Source organism: Oncorhynchus masou, chromosome 17 (assembly GCF_036934945.1).
Source record: "Oncorhynchus masou masou isolate Uvic2021 chromosome 17, UVic_Omas_1.1, whole genome shotgun sequence".
Lineage (NCBI taxonomy): Eukaryota > Metazoa > Chordata > Actinopteri > Salmoniformes > Salmonidae > Oncorhynchus > Oncorhynchus masou.
In genome coordinates, this window is record NC_088228.1 from 11,224,911 (window position 1) to 11,239,187 (window position 14,277).

Consider the following 14,277-nt stretch of genomic DNA (forward strand, 5'->3'; position numbering starts at 1 on the left):
ATTCCTTAATATTAAAATCAATATGACAAGCTGCTCATAATAATAAAACGCAGGGCTATCGATACTTGGCTACTCATTCATTGCAGCTGCAGCATGAGAAGCGCGTTTTGTAATAGTGTAGAATAAAAACTGTGACAGTCCTGAATATAAACATGAACTCACTCAGAAAAACAGCAGCTCTTTGCTGTGTTCGTTGACAGTCTCTCTGTGGCCATTGTTTTAAAAGTTATTAAATCTGACATAGGCTAGTAGCCTACTAAACTTGGCTGTAGCCAGGGTCATGGAAGCTCTGTAGCCACGGTGATTTGAGCTATCTGATTGGGCAGCACAATAGGTGCACTCGATTTATTCACAGATTTGCCGGTCCGCCGGAGTTTGTCTCATGGGAACACTTTGCTTACCCGGTGCGCAGGACTTTTAAATCCAGTGCACCTACCGACAACAGCTCAACGAGATTTTTAAAAACGAACGCAAGACTTTATCGTTTGTTGGTTTTTCTACAGAAATATTTGGTTATCGACTAGGAATGCCTTGAAGTGATCGACAGGCTGGCGACCACTGTTCTAGACGATTCTGTGCTTCCAACTTTTTGGGAACAGTTTGGGGAAGGCCCTTTTCTGTTTTAGCATGACAATGCCCCCATGCACAAAGCAAGTCCATACAGAAATGTTTTGTTGAGATCGGTGTGGAAAAACCTGCACAGAGCCCTGACCTCAACCCCATCGAACACCTTTGGGATGAATTGGAATGCTGACTGCGAGCCAGGCCTAATTGTCCACATCAGTGCCAAACCTGACTAATGCTCTTAGGCTGAATTGAAGCAAGTCCCAGCAGCAATGTTCCAACATCTAGTGGAACCAACTCCATATTAATGCCCATGATTTTGAAATTAGATGTTCGACGAGGTGTCCACATACTTTTGGTGATGTAGTGTATCAGCTTCAAATGTTTTTGTCTTTCCAGATCAGGCTGACTCAAAGACTTGTGGGGGAGAGTTGAAGAGGCATCTAGACCATTGCTACAGCATGATGACATGCATGCCTCAGAGACAGTCACCTCAAAACTATAGCTCTATTGTTGTTGATGTAAAACTTAAAACATTGGGACTGTTCTGTCTCCATAATGTCAGTTACAAATAGTTTTGAGGAAGTGCATTTCTGATCTGTTGCATAAGTAAGATAAGAATTGGTTGAATCGTTCAAAACCAAATAAGTTGGTCAGTGCTGTGAAGTATACTTGGGACGCCCCTATCCTAAACCCTATCCTTAACTTTAAAATGTCAAGTTCAATAGGGGAGAGATATCCCAAAATCACGGACCCCAAAAACATCCGCCTTTCTTTCTGTTTTGGGCATATTTTCTCGTGGGCCTTTTTCCTATTTGTGCGTTTTCTTTGTATAATGGCCCACGACTTGTTCTGAAAGAGGTATGTAGGAATATATTTGGGATTAACAATTCTCCAAACATCTGGCCTGTTTCCAAGGCAACTTCACAACGAGAATAATTCACACAAATGATTAAGAGAGGGCCCAAAACACAGTCCAACAACCTACCTCTCACAATTCATAGCTACTACTGCAGAGCACATGTAGCTTTCATTTTACCATTGAAAGGTCCTGTTCAGAGTGACACAACTACCCAAATATGTTCAATTTTCTTGTTTTTATCACTTTTATGATATTATCGGAGCGTTACAAAGGTCAACCAGTTTTTCTCCAGTCCTTTGGAAGACTTGCTTCTCAATCCGAAAAACATTTAACAATGCAGCAGAACTGGTCCATGTGGAATCAGCCAATCTCTATCCAAATGTCCAATTAGTTTATTTTTTCTTCTCTCTACCCTCCCAATGCGGTCCTGCCAGCATAATTGCATTGACTTCTGTGAACGTGGGAGTCAAAGAACAAAGTTCATGTGCTAAAAATACATGCATTTACCATATCATAGCCAATTACACATTCACTGAGGTGCTCAGTGCCCCTGAGGTAGACTATATTTACACAGAGGTACTGAGATATGGAGAATTTATACAAACATGCCTGAGTGCGTATCCACCGAGCTAAATTCAACAGATTAAACTAAAGGCCATACAAACTTGCCTGCTTTATTGCTACAAACAGTAACAGTATTATTGTGATCTATACAGTGCTTTCAGAAGAGTACTTACACCCAAGACTTTTTCCACATTTTGTGTTATAAAGTGGGATTAAAATGGAATTGTCATCTGTGAACAATCTACACAAAATACTCTAATGTCAAAGTGGAAGAAAAATTCTAGCATTTGTACAAAAGTAATGAAAAATAAAACATGAATATATCTTTATTAGATAAGTATTCAACGCCCTGAGTTAATACATGTTAGAATCACCTTTGACAGAAATTACACCTGTGAGTCTGTGTAAGTCTTCAAAAGCTTTCCACACCTGTATTGTGTAACATTTGCCGATTATTCTTTTCAAAATTCTTCAAGCTCTGTCAAATTGGTTGTTGATCATTGCTAGACAACCATTTTCAGGTCCTACCATGAATAACTCCAGTGTAGGTTTGGCCTTGTGTTTTGTTATTGACCTGCTGAAAGGTGAATTCATCCCCCAGTGTCTGGTGGAAAGTAGACTGAACCAGGTTTTCCTCTAGGATTTTGTCTGTGTTTAGCTCAATTCCATTTCTTATTTATCCAGAAAAACTCCCCATTCTTTCAACGATTACAAGATGCAGCCACCACTATACTTGAAAATACGGAGTGTGGTACTCAGTAATGTGTTATATTGGATTTGCCCCAAACATAACACTTTGTATTACACTGTGAATTAGATCAGTGCTATGGAGTAACTACAATGTGGTTGATCCATCCTTAGTTCGTCACAGTCAAACTCTGTAGCTGTTTTAGTCGGACTCATGGTGAAATCTCTGAGCAGTTTCCTTCCTCTTCGGGAACTGTTAGGAAGGACGCTTGTGTCTTTGTAGTGACTGGATGTATTGATACACCATCCAAAGTGTATATTTTACCCATCTACTGTCTACAATGTCTTGAGTGACATTTCAGCATACAGGCATAGTCACTAATTTTCAACTGTGCCTTGTCCCAGTCTAATCCCCACATTTTATTACTCCAATCCTTCACTTCCCAAACTGAGCAATCAGGGGAGAAGGGCCTTGGTCAGGATGGAACTCTTTGGCCTGAATACCAAGCATCACATCTGGAAGACACCAGGCACCATTCTTAAGGTGAAGCATGGTGGTGGCAGCATCATACTGTGGATATGTTTTTCAGCAGCAGGGACTGGAATACTAGTCAGGATCAAAGGAGATGAATGGAGCAAAGTACAGCGAGATCCTTGATGAAAACCTTCTCCAGAGTGCACATGACAGACTGGGGCGAAGGTTCACCTAACACGACTCTTAATTAAGCACACAGCCAAGATAATGCAGGAGTGCCTTTGGGACAATTCTCTAAACGTCCTTGAGGGGCCCAGCCAGAGCCAGGACTTAAACATCTCTGGAGACCTGAAAATAGCTGTGCCGCAACGCTCCCCATCCAACCTGACAGAGCTTGAGGGCTCTGTACCGGTACCCTGTATGCAGCGCCGCTATTATTTACTGCTGATGTGTTTGTCTTTAGATACCGTTTTTTAAATTACACCATCGGTTAAGGGCTTATAAACAAGCATTTCATTGTAAGGTCTGCTGTATTCGGCACATGTGACAAATAAAATTTGATCTGCATAGAAAAATGACAGAAACTCCAAATACAAGTTCCAAGCCTGTAGCATCATACCCAAGCAGAAAGCCAGTCTCCAACTCTGACATAATTGACAAAGCATGGGTTTGGTGAGACTGCCAGATCAGAGGCAGTAGGGATGACCATGGATTCTCTTGATAAGTGTGTGAATTAGACAATTTGCCTGGCCTGCTAAGCATTCAAAATGAAACACATTGAGTGTCAGGGGAAAATGTGAGTAAAAATAAAAAATATTTAGGAATGTAGGGAAGTTAAGTTGGCAAAATACAAAAAGTACAGACATTTTAAAAAACTGTAGTACTCAAGTATTTAACTTAAGTACTTTACACCACTAAGAGGAAACAATCACAATAAGTAAAATTGTGGATAAAGTCAGCAGGTCTGAACATTTTGATGGCACTGTATACTGTAGCTAAGTGTACGTTGTGTAGTAAGCTATCTTTTGGTGCACAGCCTATATGCCCCCCAATATTGTAAGAGCTTTTGTTGTCTGCTTATATGCCCCCTTACCCTACTGTTCTAACTTGGGGTACAGGTGGAATACCGACGTTCAGAATTCCAGCACTGTACATTTCACAAGTGCTGAACAAATGTAAAATTGACTACATCCGGCCTGGCTCGCTCATGCCTTAATCAAAATTAACCGTTGAGTCTCTTTTCCACTCGTCCCCTTATGCCATAGTATGAACAATTGTCAGTAAAAAAAACACATTTTCAGCCATGTTTCATTTTGTTTTATTAAAAGGTAGTATATGAGGCTGATATAACTGTTGCTGTCAGACAAGGCTCCGCTGATATCCAGGTGTAGTAGTCGTAAGGATTCACTCCTTTGTGAAAAGCTCTGCAGTTGTGTCCTAAGTGTATGGGCACCGTGTGAATTAATGTATTGTTTGTGGCTTTGCTGGCACAAAAAAGATTGTGGCTTGTGATGGTTTTAGCATGTACAATGAGTCAGCCTGCAGCTACACTTGTTATTTTAATCAGCTGTGTAGCACAGAGCATTGAGGTAAGTTTGCCCATCTTGAATCAGACTTGGTCTCATGAACAGTTGTTGATTCTAACCTGTCCATGAGACCACCATATCTTACAAATATCAGAAGTCTGATTCAAGATAGGAAAACTTACCTCAATGCTGAAATGAACACAATGAGTGCAAGACCGCTAGCAATGATTCAACATCCTCAACACCCAGGTTCAAATCAGGTCAGCCACATTCAAAGGCATCTCATCCACTGTTGTATTATGAAACATGTTGATGTCCCGAAGAATACACTTGTCCTCCTCGCTCAGTTTACAGCCACACCTTTCCTGCCAAAACAGGCACGACGACCAATTCTAAAGAAATGGGGGAGGAACAATCCTTAGGTCCAGGTCTGCTTTCCAAATGAAATACAGTCTGAACACGTCTACCATTTATATTTATGCAGGGACTGTACATACCTGCGCATATTATTCTCCCTCTTTGTAGGTGACCAAGGAACCTGCTGCACATCAATTCCAAGCCTGGCTATCAAAGCAAAAAGATATTAAACTCAAGTGTAAGTGTAATCAGATTTACACAACATTTAACTGTAAATGTAGTCTGACATTAAGTAACAGATTCCTACAGAGAGAGAAACCCGTGGTGGAGAACAGACATTTCATCTCCCAAAAGGTATTACTGCTAAGCCATGAAAGGGCAGTTGCAGAGAAAACCCATTTGGGATAACAAATACATGTAGCCATGTCAAGTCACATGACAGTTAGATGATAAGAGTGAGATTCTACCCTCACCAATAAGTCCGTAGCGATGAGTACTCTGCTTGAGCCAGACCTGAACTCCCTCGTGATGACATCCTTCCCCTTCTGGTCCATGTCGCCATGCTGGAAAACAAAGTGTTATATTTCAACCGGCATTTTCAATTACAACCCCATGCCAAACACAACAGTAATTTTAAATACATTATAATTCAGGGAGCAGTGTGTCTGATGGTCTTACCAGAGCAGAGATCGTGAAGCCCCTTGAGTGCATCTTCTCGGTCAGCCAGCAGGAGTGACTGTTGGCATCCCATACAGGTCACACATGTGTCCAACTTCCACTTCTGGAATTAATGTGAGGGTAACAACTTATTTCACTGACCAGACTCACCTTACAACCTACACCACTTCTAAAATGGAAAATAACCAGAAATTTTGTAGCACAGAATCTTGAGACAAAGGACACTGGACATTAAGAAAGAGGTCCACCCAAGCCTCATTTCAACCCTGGCTTTACTGTCCTTCCTTGGTGTACCCATGCTTACATGATCGCAGGAGCCAAGCCCACAGGCTTCGCCCCCACAATTTTAGCAGGGTGCTTTAAAAAGAAGGGAAACGCCATACACAATGACTACAGACACTCAATATTTACAAATGGCAGCAGCTAGTCTTCCTGCGGTCCTGCAACATTAAGGCAGGTATATACACACGCACAAGAGTTATGTATTTTCTGAACACTACCCACCTCTCTACATTGATGTAGAACTGCTCAATACCCTGTAGGGAAATTCCTTTTAGTTCACCAGAATGCCAATGGGCTCCAGCACATCAGTAGGCATGGTGGCTGACAGGAGGACCACCTGCGCAGCATTTAAAGAAACACCAGTAAAAATCACAACTGGAGGAAATGCACTAATCTTAAGTCACTGATTAATTGTTGCACTGGGCCTCGAGACAGGAGGTCAACGAACATTAAGAAAGAGGTTCGACCACAACTCTTTTCCGGCACAGTGCAAAATGCTCTCCTTCCACACAATACTCTGCTAGCATTATTGCCTAAACCAAGGGTTACCTGGATTCTGCAATTTTAGCACAGTTCTTTTATATGGAAGTGGGGTGGCTGGGGCAGAGACAAGCCCATGTTGATTGTCCTGTGGCAACTAGGTTTAACTTCTAATTTCTACAGCAAGGCTATAGAATTGTATCCAGAAATCAATATATATATATTTACAAGTAAAATGGGCACAATTTAAAATCTGCTCCGTGGTCAAGCCAAACTAAGACATCTGAAGCATATAAATGGACAAGATATACATCTATTTTTGTCTAATAGCTTATAATCAAGCATTTCACAGTAATATTGATCTGTACCTGTTGTATTTGGTGCATGTGACAAATACAATTTCATTTGAATACAAGCCAGTCAGATAGCAGATACTTACACTGATGAGTACTTACAGGCATCCAGCCTGGAGTTCCTACCACTAAGTGGGGGGACTCAGTCTGCAGCTTCTGTATCTTTGTGGACATTAGTGCCCAACTTGGGCATGGCAGGCCGCACCCATGTCGTCCCCCAGAGCCAGAAGCCCCTTCTGGATCTAAGAAAACAGACAATCGCCATGAAGTTTCTGCTCTTGGCGCCAATGTATTATACAGGACAAACGGTCTTGAGTGATCAGTATAACAGGTTGTCACCATTATCAGGTCTGTCCCGAAAGATGAAATGCCATCATTTCACTCACTTGTTACAAAAGAGAAATCCCTTGCTAAGTTGTCAGGCCACCTTTCAGATTAATGCAGTCATTGACTACAATAATCTCAAAAGAGTCACCTCCTTTAACCAAATTAGCTGATTTTGCAGGAAGAATTATGTAAAAGGATACCTTTTAAGTTTAAAATTGTCCGAATATGCCGCCTCGGTCTGATAAACATGTAAGTTTATCCAGACCCCAGGCACAGCATACCTGCTGAGCCAGCCCTGTGGCGGGGGCCAGCACCAGAGCCTGGGTCCAATTCTGCAGGATAGAGATGGCAAACATGGCAGTCTTGCCCGTGCGATGACGTTACAGCCTGTGAAGGGAAAAGGGATTCAGGATCAGAACTTAAATCCTGCTTTGCCCGGTGACAAGTGACTTAATGATCAGTAATACGAAAAGTAGTTCTCCATTGCTGTGTCAGTCCCGAAAGATGGTATGGCATCGTCACTCAGACAAGAATTTTCAACTTGCAATTATACTAAACCAAAATAACACGTTAAATGTTGGTCCCATGTTTCATGAGCTGAAATAAGACAACAGAAAATGTCCATATGGACAAGCTTTACTCAAATTTTGGGCATATATTTGTTTATATCCTTGTTTGTGAGCATATCAAGAAACAAAACAGCATGGTAATTACAGGTGCACCTTGTGCCAGGGACAATGAAAGGCCACAAATATGCAGTTGTCATAGTGGCAGACATGAGTGCACAATTTTTTTTCAATTAAATGCTCTACTTTGAACTGTAACTGAGTAAAATATTTTAAATTGTGGCATATATGTGTTCAGTGTATATTGTGTTGCCTTCAACAAGCCAATGACTTGCATACCTTTGATACAAGGAATGATTGCCCTCTTGAATGGCTGATGGCTTCTGAAAACCACTCAGATACCCAAGGAGTGTCTCCTTCAAGGCCATGTCATCAAAATTCAGCTTAATCTCGTTCCAGATGCTCTGCACAATGAGAGTATTCTGTTCACACATTTCGATGAGCAGTGTAAGAGCCTGCAGTTTACGCTTGAGGTTTGAGTGATCAGTATTAAAAGTTGTCACCATTATCAGGTCTGTCCCGAAAGATGAAATGCCATCATTTCACTCAACACCCCCCACAGAACTGAAATCCACTATAACAAGTGGTACGCAAAAAAGTTGCGTCAGATGGAACTGAGACACCAAAAACACTTGATTAACTTAGTTATGGTCGAGGGTTGAATCAATTACAGGAAAACCCAAGTCGCCACGTGGGAAGTTGGAAAATGTGTGACACTAAAAATACAAAAAGTTGTCGACAAAATTAGTTTCCGTTTCCGAAAGATGGGATACCATTATTTAACACATCGTCCAAAAACATTCTAAATGACTTGTTGCTTATCGAGTTAGGCCTGTGCTGTCCAATTTCACCAACCTTGGTTGGGCACGTGTCTCGTCCCGTAATCTCAGGTGAGGCTGACATGCCCCCGAAATTCGACAAGATGAACTCACATTCGTTGATATTGTATTTCCTTCTAAATGTGTATTTTAATCCTGCGGCAAGCCAACTCAGTGCGTCGCAAGTTAAGGTTAGTTTAGCCGAACAAGCTGGAACTAGGCCAAGGATGACACATTAACTTAGTTGTCATAGGTCTGATTCCATCAGTTAAATGTACAAATTATGTATTGGTAACTACTATAGTTGACAGCATATTATTTGCATACTAACGTTACACGCAACTACAAGAGTCGGATATGAATTGCCATCTTCGCAGATAATTAAAGTAGCTAACATTACCTAGATAACGTTAGCTAATGCCAATGTGTCCGGCGTAACCCACCTAGTTCCCTCTGAATATCTGCAAGATGCATGGAAAACGCATATATATAAATACATGTCATTTTAATTTATTACAATAATTGTAAATGAAACAAGTTTCTTCTTTGTTTTACCTGTTGTAATCAGGAGAGTGGCAAGATATGATCCTTCTCCAACTTCAACATGCGACTGGAAAGATCTACGTGGAGGAGGACAAGCGCATTTATATAGCCGGACTATTTTCACTGAAATGTAAAAATTCAATTTATTCGACACGACTTTCTCAACACAACAACACAATATTTTTTAATATACAAATACTTTTGTTGTATGTGTTAATACTGTGAAGTTTCATTCTATAAAGATTTTATTTTAAAGATTTAGACTATATTTTAGAACGGAATGATATTACAGCACAAATTGCATGTGATTCGGTTGCTACGGCGTCCTCATCATGTCAAAATTCTGGGAATGGAAAAATGTAATGGTAGGTGCTATCTGGATTCCTGGGGACGTCCCTACCCTAAATCCTAACCCTAATCCTAACCTTAACTCCTACCCTAACCTTAACTCCTACCCTAACCTTAACCCTTACCTAACCCTAACCATTTTAAATGTCACCTTCAATGGGATAGGGACGTCCCAAGGATCTGGGATAGCAAGGATGCAGGAGTACCTTTGCCAAGACAACATACTGTATCAGCTTTATGAAATAATTTCTAACCTCAATCAGACTCCTATTTTGCTCATGTCAAAATGCCCTGTTTTACCACTCATACATTTGGAATGTTTTGGATTATTATCAAATTAGTTATAGCTGTCCCGGCCCTAGCCCCATGTCAAAAATACAAAACTGAGGCTGAAATGCAAAATTAAGATGTTTATTAAAACATCATTAGTGTCCAAAAAAATCATAGTGCAAGAAAATGCATAAATAAAAAACCTACAGCAAACTCAGCAAACTCTGTTTGCGGTTCATTGTGATCATTACAAAACATATGTAATTGGTTGGCATTGATTCCAGTGTTTGTGTAATGAGTGGTATAGATCGATCATTATTATACAATATATATTTTGGTGATTGCACACTGCAATATCATGGGAACAGAATACTAATTACAATAGTATCTATATTAATAATACCTTTGAGAGATTTTGTAATATATGTAATTTACATATTCTGTATTTTATTCTTATGGTTGGGGTTGGTAAAGAGGTATTGTGTGTCTGTCTATGTGTTCAGTTTGAAATATAAGAATCTGGTATCCAGGCAGGATTAATGTTTTTGGGTGGTATCTGATCTAGTAAATTATATGTCTGGTATACTAGCATAGCATTTCTGCCCCACCCACAAATAGTGTCCACCACCAACCAACCATTATGTCAATGGTTAAGATACACTAACCGACCATTCAGTCAAATAAGATACACTATGCTACAGTCTGTCAACCGTAGTCAGTAGACATGCATACGGACCATGTATGACTATACATATAGCGACCTGGAAAAGTGATATGTAGCTACACCAACATGACAGGCATCTGTTGTGTCCAAACTGCGCATGAGCGGAAAAAGGTGGAAGAGAGCGAGGCAGCTGGATGGGAAAAGGGAGTCGGGCAATTACAAACATGGTGAAGAATACGTTTATGTATCTATTTTTTTAATGTTTATTTTTAGTTATGCCATACACCATTGATCAAATGAACACCCTAAACACTGCATTTAAACATACTTGTTTAAAAGGTTATCTGTTAGCGTTGCAAAGGTAACGCTAGCTAGTTGTTAGCTATTTAGCTTTTCAGCAACTCGACTGTATTTCGTTTCATTGTCATTGAACAACCTAGGTGGCTTGTCAATACTGCAGCATAGGTGGGTTGTCAGACAGTTCTAGTCAACAACAGATACTAGACAGTCATTATCGTTATCTAAAGATTAAAACGTTGCTAAAGAAGCCGGCCAATCTCGGCTAGCTGGTCGTTCAAATGAATATTATGCGCCGTCGCGGATCATAGCTTTGACTAGGCCTGTTTGTTTTGCCTATGAACGCTGTGGATATTGAATAGAATGTGTGAATGTCACAATAACTTAATTGTTGTGCTCAGCCTCCGTATGTCATGCCAATACTTTTCTGCATCCAAACCGTTCATGTATAGTCGATTAAGCAGTTTTGCGTTGTTGCCTTGATGCCTAGAGGAAAGTCATTAGGCTAAGTAGCTTCCCAAAACGACTTCCGTGGCTACAAGCCAGCTATTATAACATGCATCCAAAGATTATGCTTATTGCTTGGCAAGATGACACCAGAAGAAGTGTGCAATGCATGTATTGTTAGGTTTGCAGACTCAAGAGTGTTGCCAGGGATGGAATTTCTACCCAAGGCTATACCGTTTTGAAAGCTCACATTTCTGAGCAGGAGGAGAGCTACATTTCTGTCATTGTGTTTGTTCTGTAAACGTCTGTGTTGTTCCCCAGAACAAGCTGAAGTCCTCACAGAAGGATAAAGTTCGACAGTTCATGATCTTCACACAATCAAATGAGAAGACGGCATTGACCTGTCTGTCACAGAATGACTGGAAACTAGATGTCTCCACAGACAACTTTTTCCAAAATCCAGACCTCTACCATCCAAATCTAAAGGGAGTGTTGGACAAGAAAAGGTTAGAACAACTCTACAACAGATACAGAGGTAAGTGTCATCTTTCTTTTCACATCTCTGTCTATGCAGGATGTACTATAATACTATATGCCATTTAGCAGACCCTTTAATCCATCGCGACTTGGTCATGCGTGCATATATATTTAAGTATGGGTGGTCCCATCGAACCCACTATCCTGGCATTGCAAGCACCAGGCTCTACCAACTGAGCGACAGAGGGCTTGTCACAAGGGCACAAGATAGTACTATGGTACTGTAAGTAAAAACAATAGCAGTATAACTGACTAAAAATAAAAACTGCCATAGGCCATGCATAATGTCGAAACACATAACTTACCTTTGACCACCAAAATCAAATAAAAATGGATATCATCAAATAAATTCATATATTTGTCAGTCAAGTTGCTCAAAAGTGGCAAAGTATTAATTAAACACCTTATTTTTGCCTTATCCTTCATTCAGACCCACAAGATGACAACAAGATTGGAATAGATGGCATCCAGCAGTTCTGTGACGACCTGGGCTTGGACCCGGCCAGTATTAGTGTGCTCTTCATCGCCTGGAAGTTCCGGGCTGCAACACAGTGCGAGTTCTCCAGACAGGAGTTCATGGATGGGATGGCAGAACAAGGGTGAGGAGGGCCTTTAAAAAGAGAGAGGTTTCACTTCATTTTTGGGGCCAATTTAATTGACAACAAGTGTGTGTGTGTTGTGTTAATTCATTTCATCATGTAATTATATAGGAAATTGTTTGTTGTTGTCCATCAGCCACTGAGTTGTGTAACAGAATGTAGGCTAAGCTCTTCTTTCTCCACATCAGATAGGCTAACCCATAAACTTGTACTTGGTGCTAAAGCTTATTTTGTTCTCCTCAGGTGTGACAGTATAGAGAAACTAAAAGCCCAACTACCAAAAATGGAGCAAGAGTTAAAAGACCATGGGAAATTTAAGGACTTTTACCAGTTTACATTTAACTTTGCAAAGAATCCTGGCCAGAAAGGTTTGGGTAAGCAATACATTTTGACATTCCTGATCTATTTTCGTAGTCTACTCTGCTCATTGGACTTGGATTTCTCTCAGACATGTCCTCATTGTTGTGCATTTTCTAGACTTAGAAATGGCAATTGCGTATTGGAATTTAGTACTGGCTGGAAGATTCAAATTCCTGGACCTGTGGAACAAATTTTTAGTGGTAAGTTATTTTCTCTTTATTGAATTGAGTATACTTTATTGATCCACACAGAGGGGAAATTGGATGGGTTTGCTTCAGTTGAAGGCGTCAATAAACAGGCTAGTTGTTTCTTTTAATGCACATTTTTATTTTTTCTTCTATTTTCCCCGCAGGAGCACCATAAACGATCAATCCCTAAGGACACCTGGAACCTCTTGTTAGACTTCAGCACAATGATAACTGATGACATGTCCAATTACGACGAGGAAGGTTTGTGTTTTTGTGTACTAAGGCTGAACTATAGCAACCCATTGCCTCAGGTCAGGTGCATGACAATGGAATCAGTTGTGAATGGAATAATATGGAGCCAGCCCACTTGTTGCCTCTCCCAACAACCACCAGAGTTGAAAAGTAATTTTTTCTTGCTTAACCCTGTATCTGTTGTGCTTCCTTTTAGATAAAGCAAGTTGAATTTTATGCATGAAACATCTGTCATTTTTGTCTCCTTCCTCCAAGGAGCATGGCCAGTCCTCATTGACGACTTTGTGGAGTTTGCACGACTGCACATTGGGACCAAAAGCACCGCTGTCTAGGGACCGCCCAAACTCGGAGGAACGTCCATACGTTTGTTTATACAAAAAACACAAAACCGAGGCGGAGAAATGGAGCACAGGGGACTGCACTGAGCTGAGATCTATGTTGCCTTTTCCAACCCTCAGGACTGAGATGTTTTACACAACAGACAATATAAAAGGCATATCTCCTCGTCGGTCGTCTTGTTGTGGTTTGGGATTTTATCTTTAGTATGGGGCTTTTTTCGTGTCAACTCTAGCCAACTGGAGAGGAGTCGCCATCCTGGACCTTACAGTTCCTGTCCCAGTGTTTAGTTGACACAGTCAGTCGAGGTTCTCGTGAAGCAAACCGACACCCGAAAAGACAAATACAATTGTATCGTATTCTAAACACGATGGTCCGTGAGGGAATGTCATTCTTTAAATATTAAATAAAATTTTAATACTATGTGTGCATTCCTGCTATGAATATGAATTTTGTTTTATGAGACTTGTGTGACAGAACAGTACAAAAACATTTGATTGTAATTTTTGTTAGTTTTAATCATAATGCTATTCCAGTACAAATGTATAAGGTAATAAATGTTTCAATTTTAATTTCTTTGATGTGTGTTGATAATGGTGATGCACTCTTGTCTGTCATATTTCTCTCTGCCAAAGCTGATACCTGAAACCTGCATATGAACTTGTATGTCTTATGTTAAAAGGATGTACTATTCTTCCAATTGTCTAATTTTACTCCAGATGTTTCTCAAATAGTGATGGCCTTTGTATGCTACTGGCCTGAGAGTGAATTAACTATTCTTTAATGTGATTATTTTATTTAACTAGGCAAGTCAGTTAAGAACAAATTCTTATTTAC

The 14,277-nt window shown here is 40.3% G+C and overlaps 1 protein-coding gene, 1 long non-coding RNA gene and 5 other non-coding genes across 9 annotated transcripts; 1 reads left to right on the forward strand and 6 right to left on the reverse strand.

Moving 5' to 3' along the window:
* Nucleotides 1–4,454: 4,454 nt before the first annotated feature.
* LOC135558444 (uncharacterized) lies at nucleotides 4,455–9,225 on the reverse strand. Of its 3 annotated transcripts, XR_010458360.1 has the most exons (9): nucleotides 9,155–9,206; nucleotides 8,061–8,185; nucleotides 7,356–7,542; nucleotides 6,915–7,070; nucleotides 6,218–6,332; nucleotides 5,714–5,816; nucleotides 5,509–5,598; nucleotides 5,176–5,242; nucleotides 4,455–5,070 (listed from the first exon to the last, which is right to left on the reverse strand). It is a non-coding gene; the product is annotated as an uncharacterized LOC135558444 (long non-coding RNA). The 3 variants fall into 3 exon arrangements; XR_010458361.1 differs by lacking the exon at nucleotides 8,061–8,185 and having other exon boundaries at nucleotides 7,437–7,542; nucleotides 9,155–9,225; XR_010458359.1 differs by lacking the exon at nucleotides 8,061–8,185 and having other exon boundaries at nucleotides 9,155–9,225.
* LOC135559104 (small nucleolar RNA SNORA81) lies at nucleotides 5,906–6,085 on the reverse strand. Its single transcript, XR_010458446.1, has one exon. It is a non-coding gene; the product is annotated as a small nucleolar RNA SNORA81 (small nucleolar RNA).
* Nucleotides 6,405–6,585, reverse strand: LOC135559105 (small nucleolar RNA SNORA81). Its single transcript, XR_010458447.1, has one exon. It is a non-coding gene; the product is annotated as a small nucleolar RNA SNORA81 (small nucleolar RNA).
* LOC135559107 (small nucleolar RNA SNORD2) lies at nucleotides 7,142–7,212 on the reverse strand. The gene has a single exon (XR_010458449.1). It is a non-coding gene; the product is annotated as a small nucleolar RNA SNORD2 (small nucleolar RNA).
* On the reverse strand, nucleotides 7,607–7,679 carry LOC135559108 (small nucleolar RNA SNORD2). The gene has a single exon (XR_010458450.1). It is a non-coding gene; the product is annotated as a small nucleolar RNA SNORD2 (small nucleolar RNA).
* Nucleotides 8,259–8,329, reverse strand: LOC135559106 (small nucleolar RNA SNORD2). The gene has a single exon (XR_010458448.1). It is a non-coding gene; the product is annotated as a small nucleolar RNA SNORD2 (small nucleolar RNA).
* Nucleotides 9,226–10,564: 1,339 nt separating the features above from the next.
* Nucleotides 10,565–14,012, forward strand: LOC135558447 (DCN1-like protein 1). The gene is made up of 7 exons (XM_064992252.1): nucleotides 10,565–10,651; nucleotides 11,490–11,703; nucleotides 12,136–12,304; nucleotides 12,548–12,678; nucleotides 12,782–12,864; nucleotides 13,017–13,113; nucleotides 13,360–14,012. Exons 1-7 carry the CDS (start codon nucleotides 10,619–10,621, stop codon nucleotides 13,434–13,436), a joined length of 804 nt encoding a protein of 267 aa, XP_064848324.1. The 5' UTR covers nucleotides 10,565–10,618; the 3' UTR covers nucleotides 13,437–14,012.
* The last annotated feature ends 265 nt before the right edge of the window (nucleotides 14,013–14,277 follow it).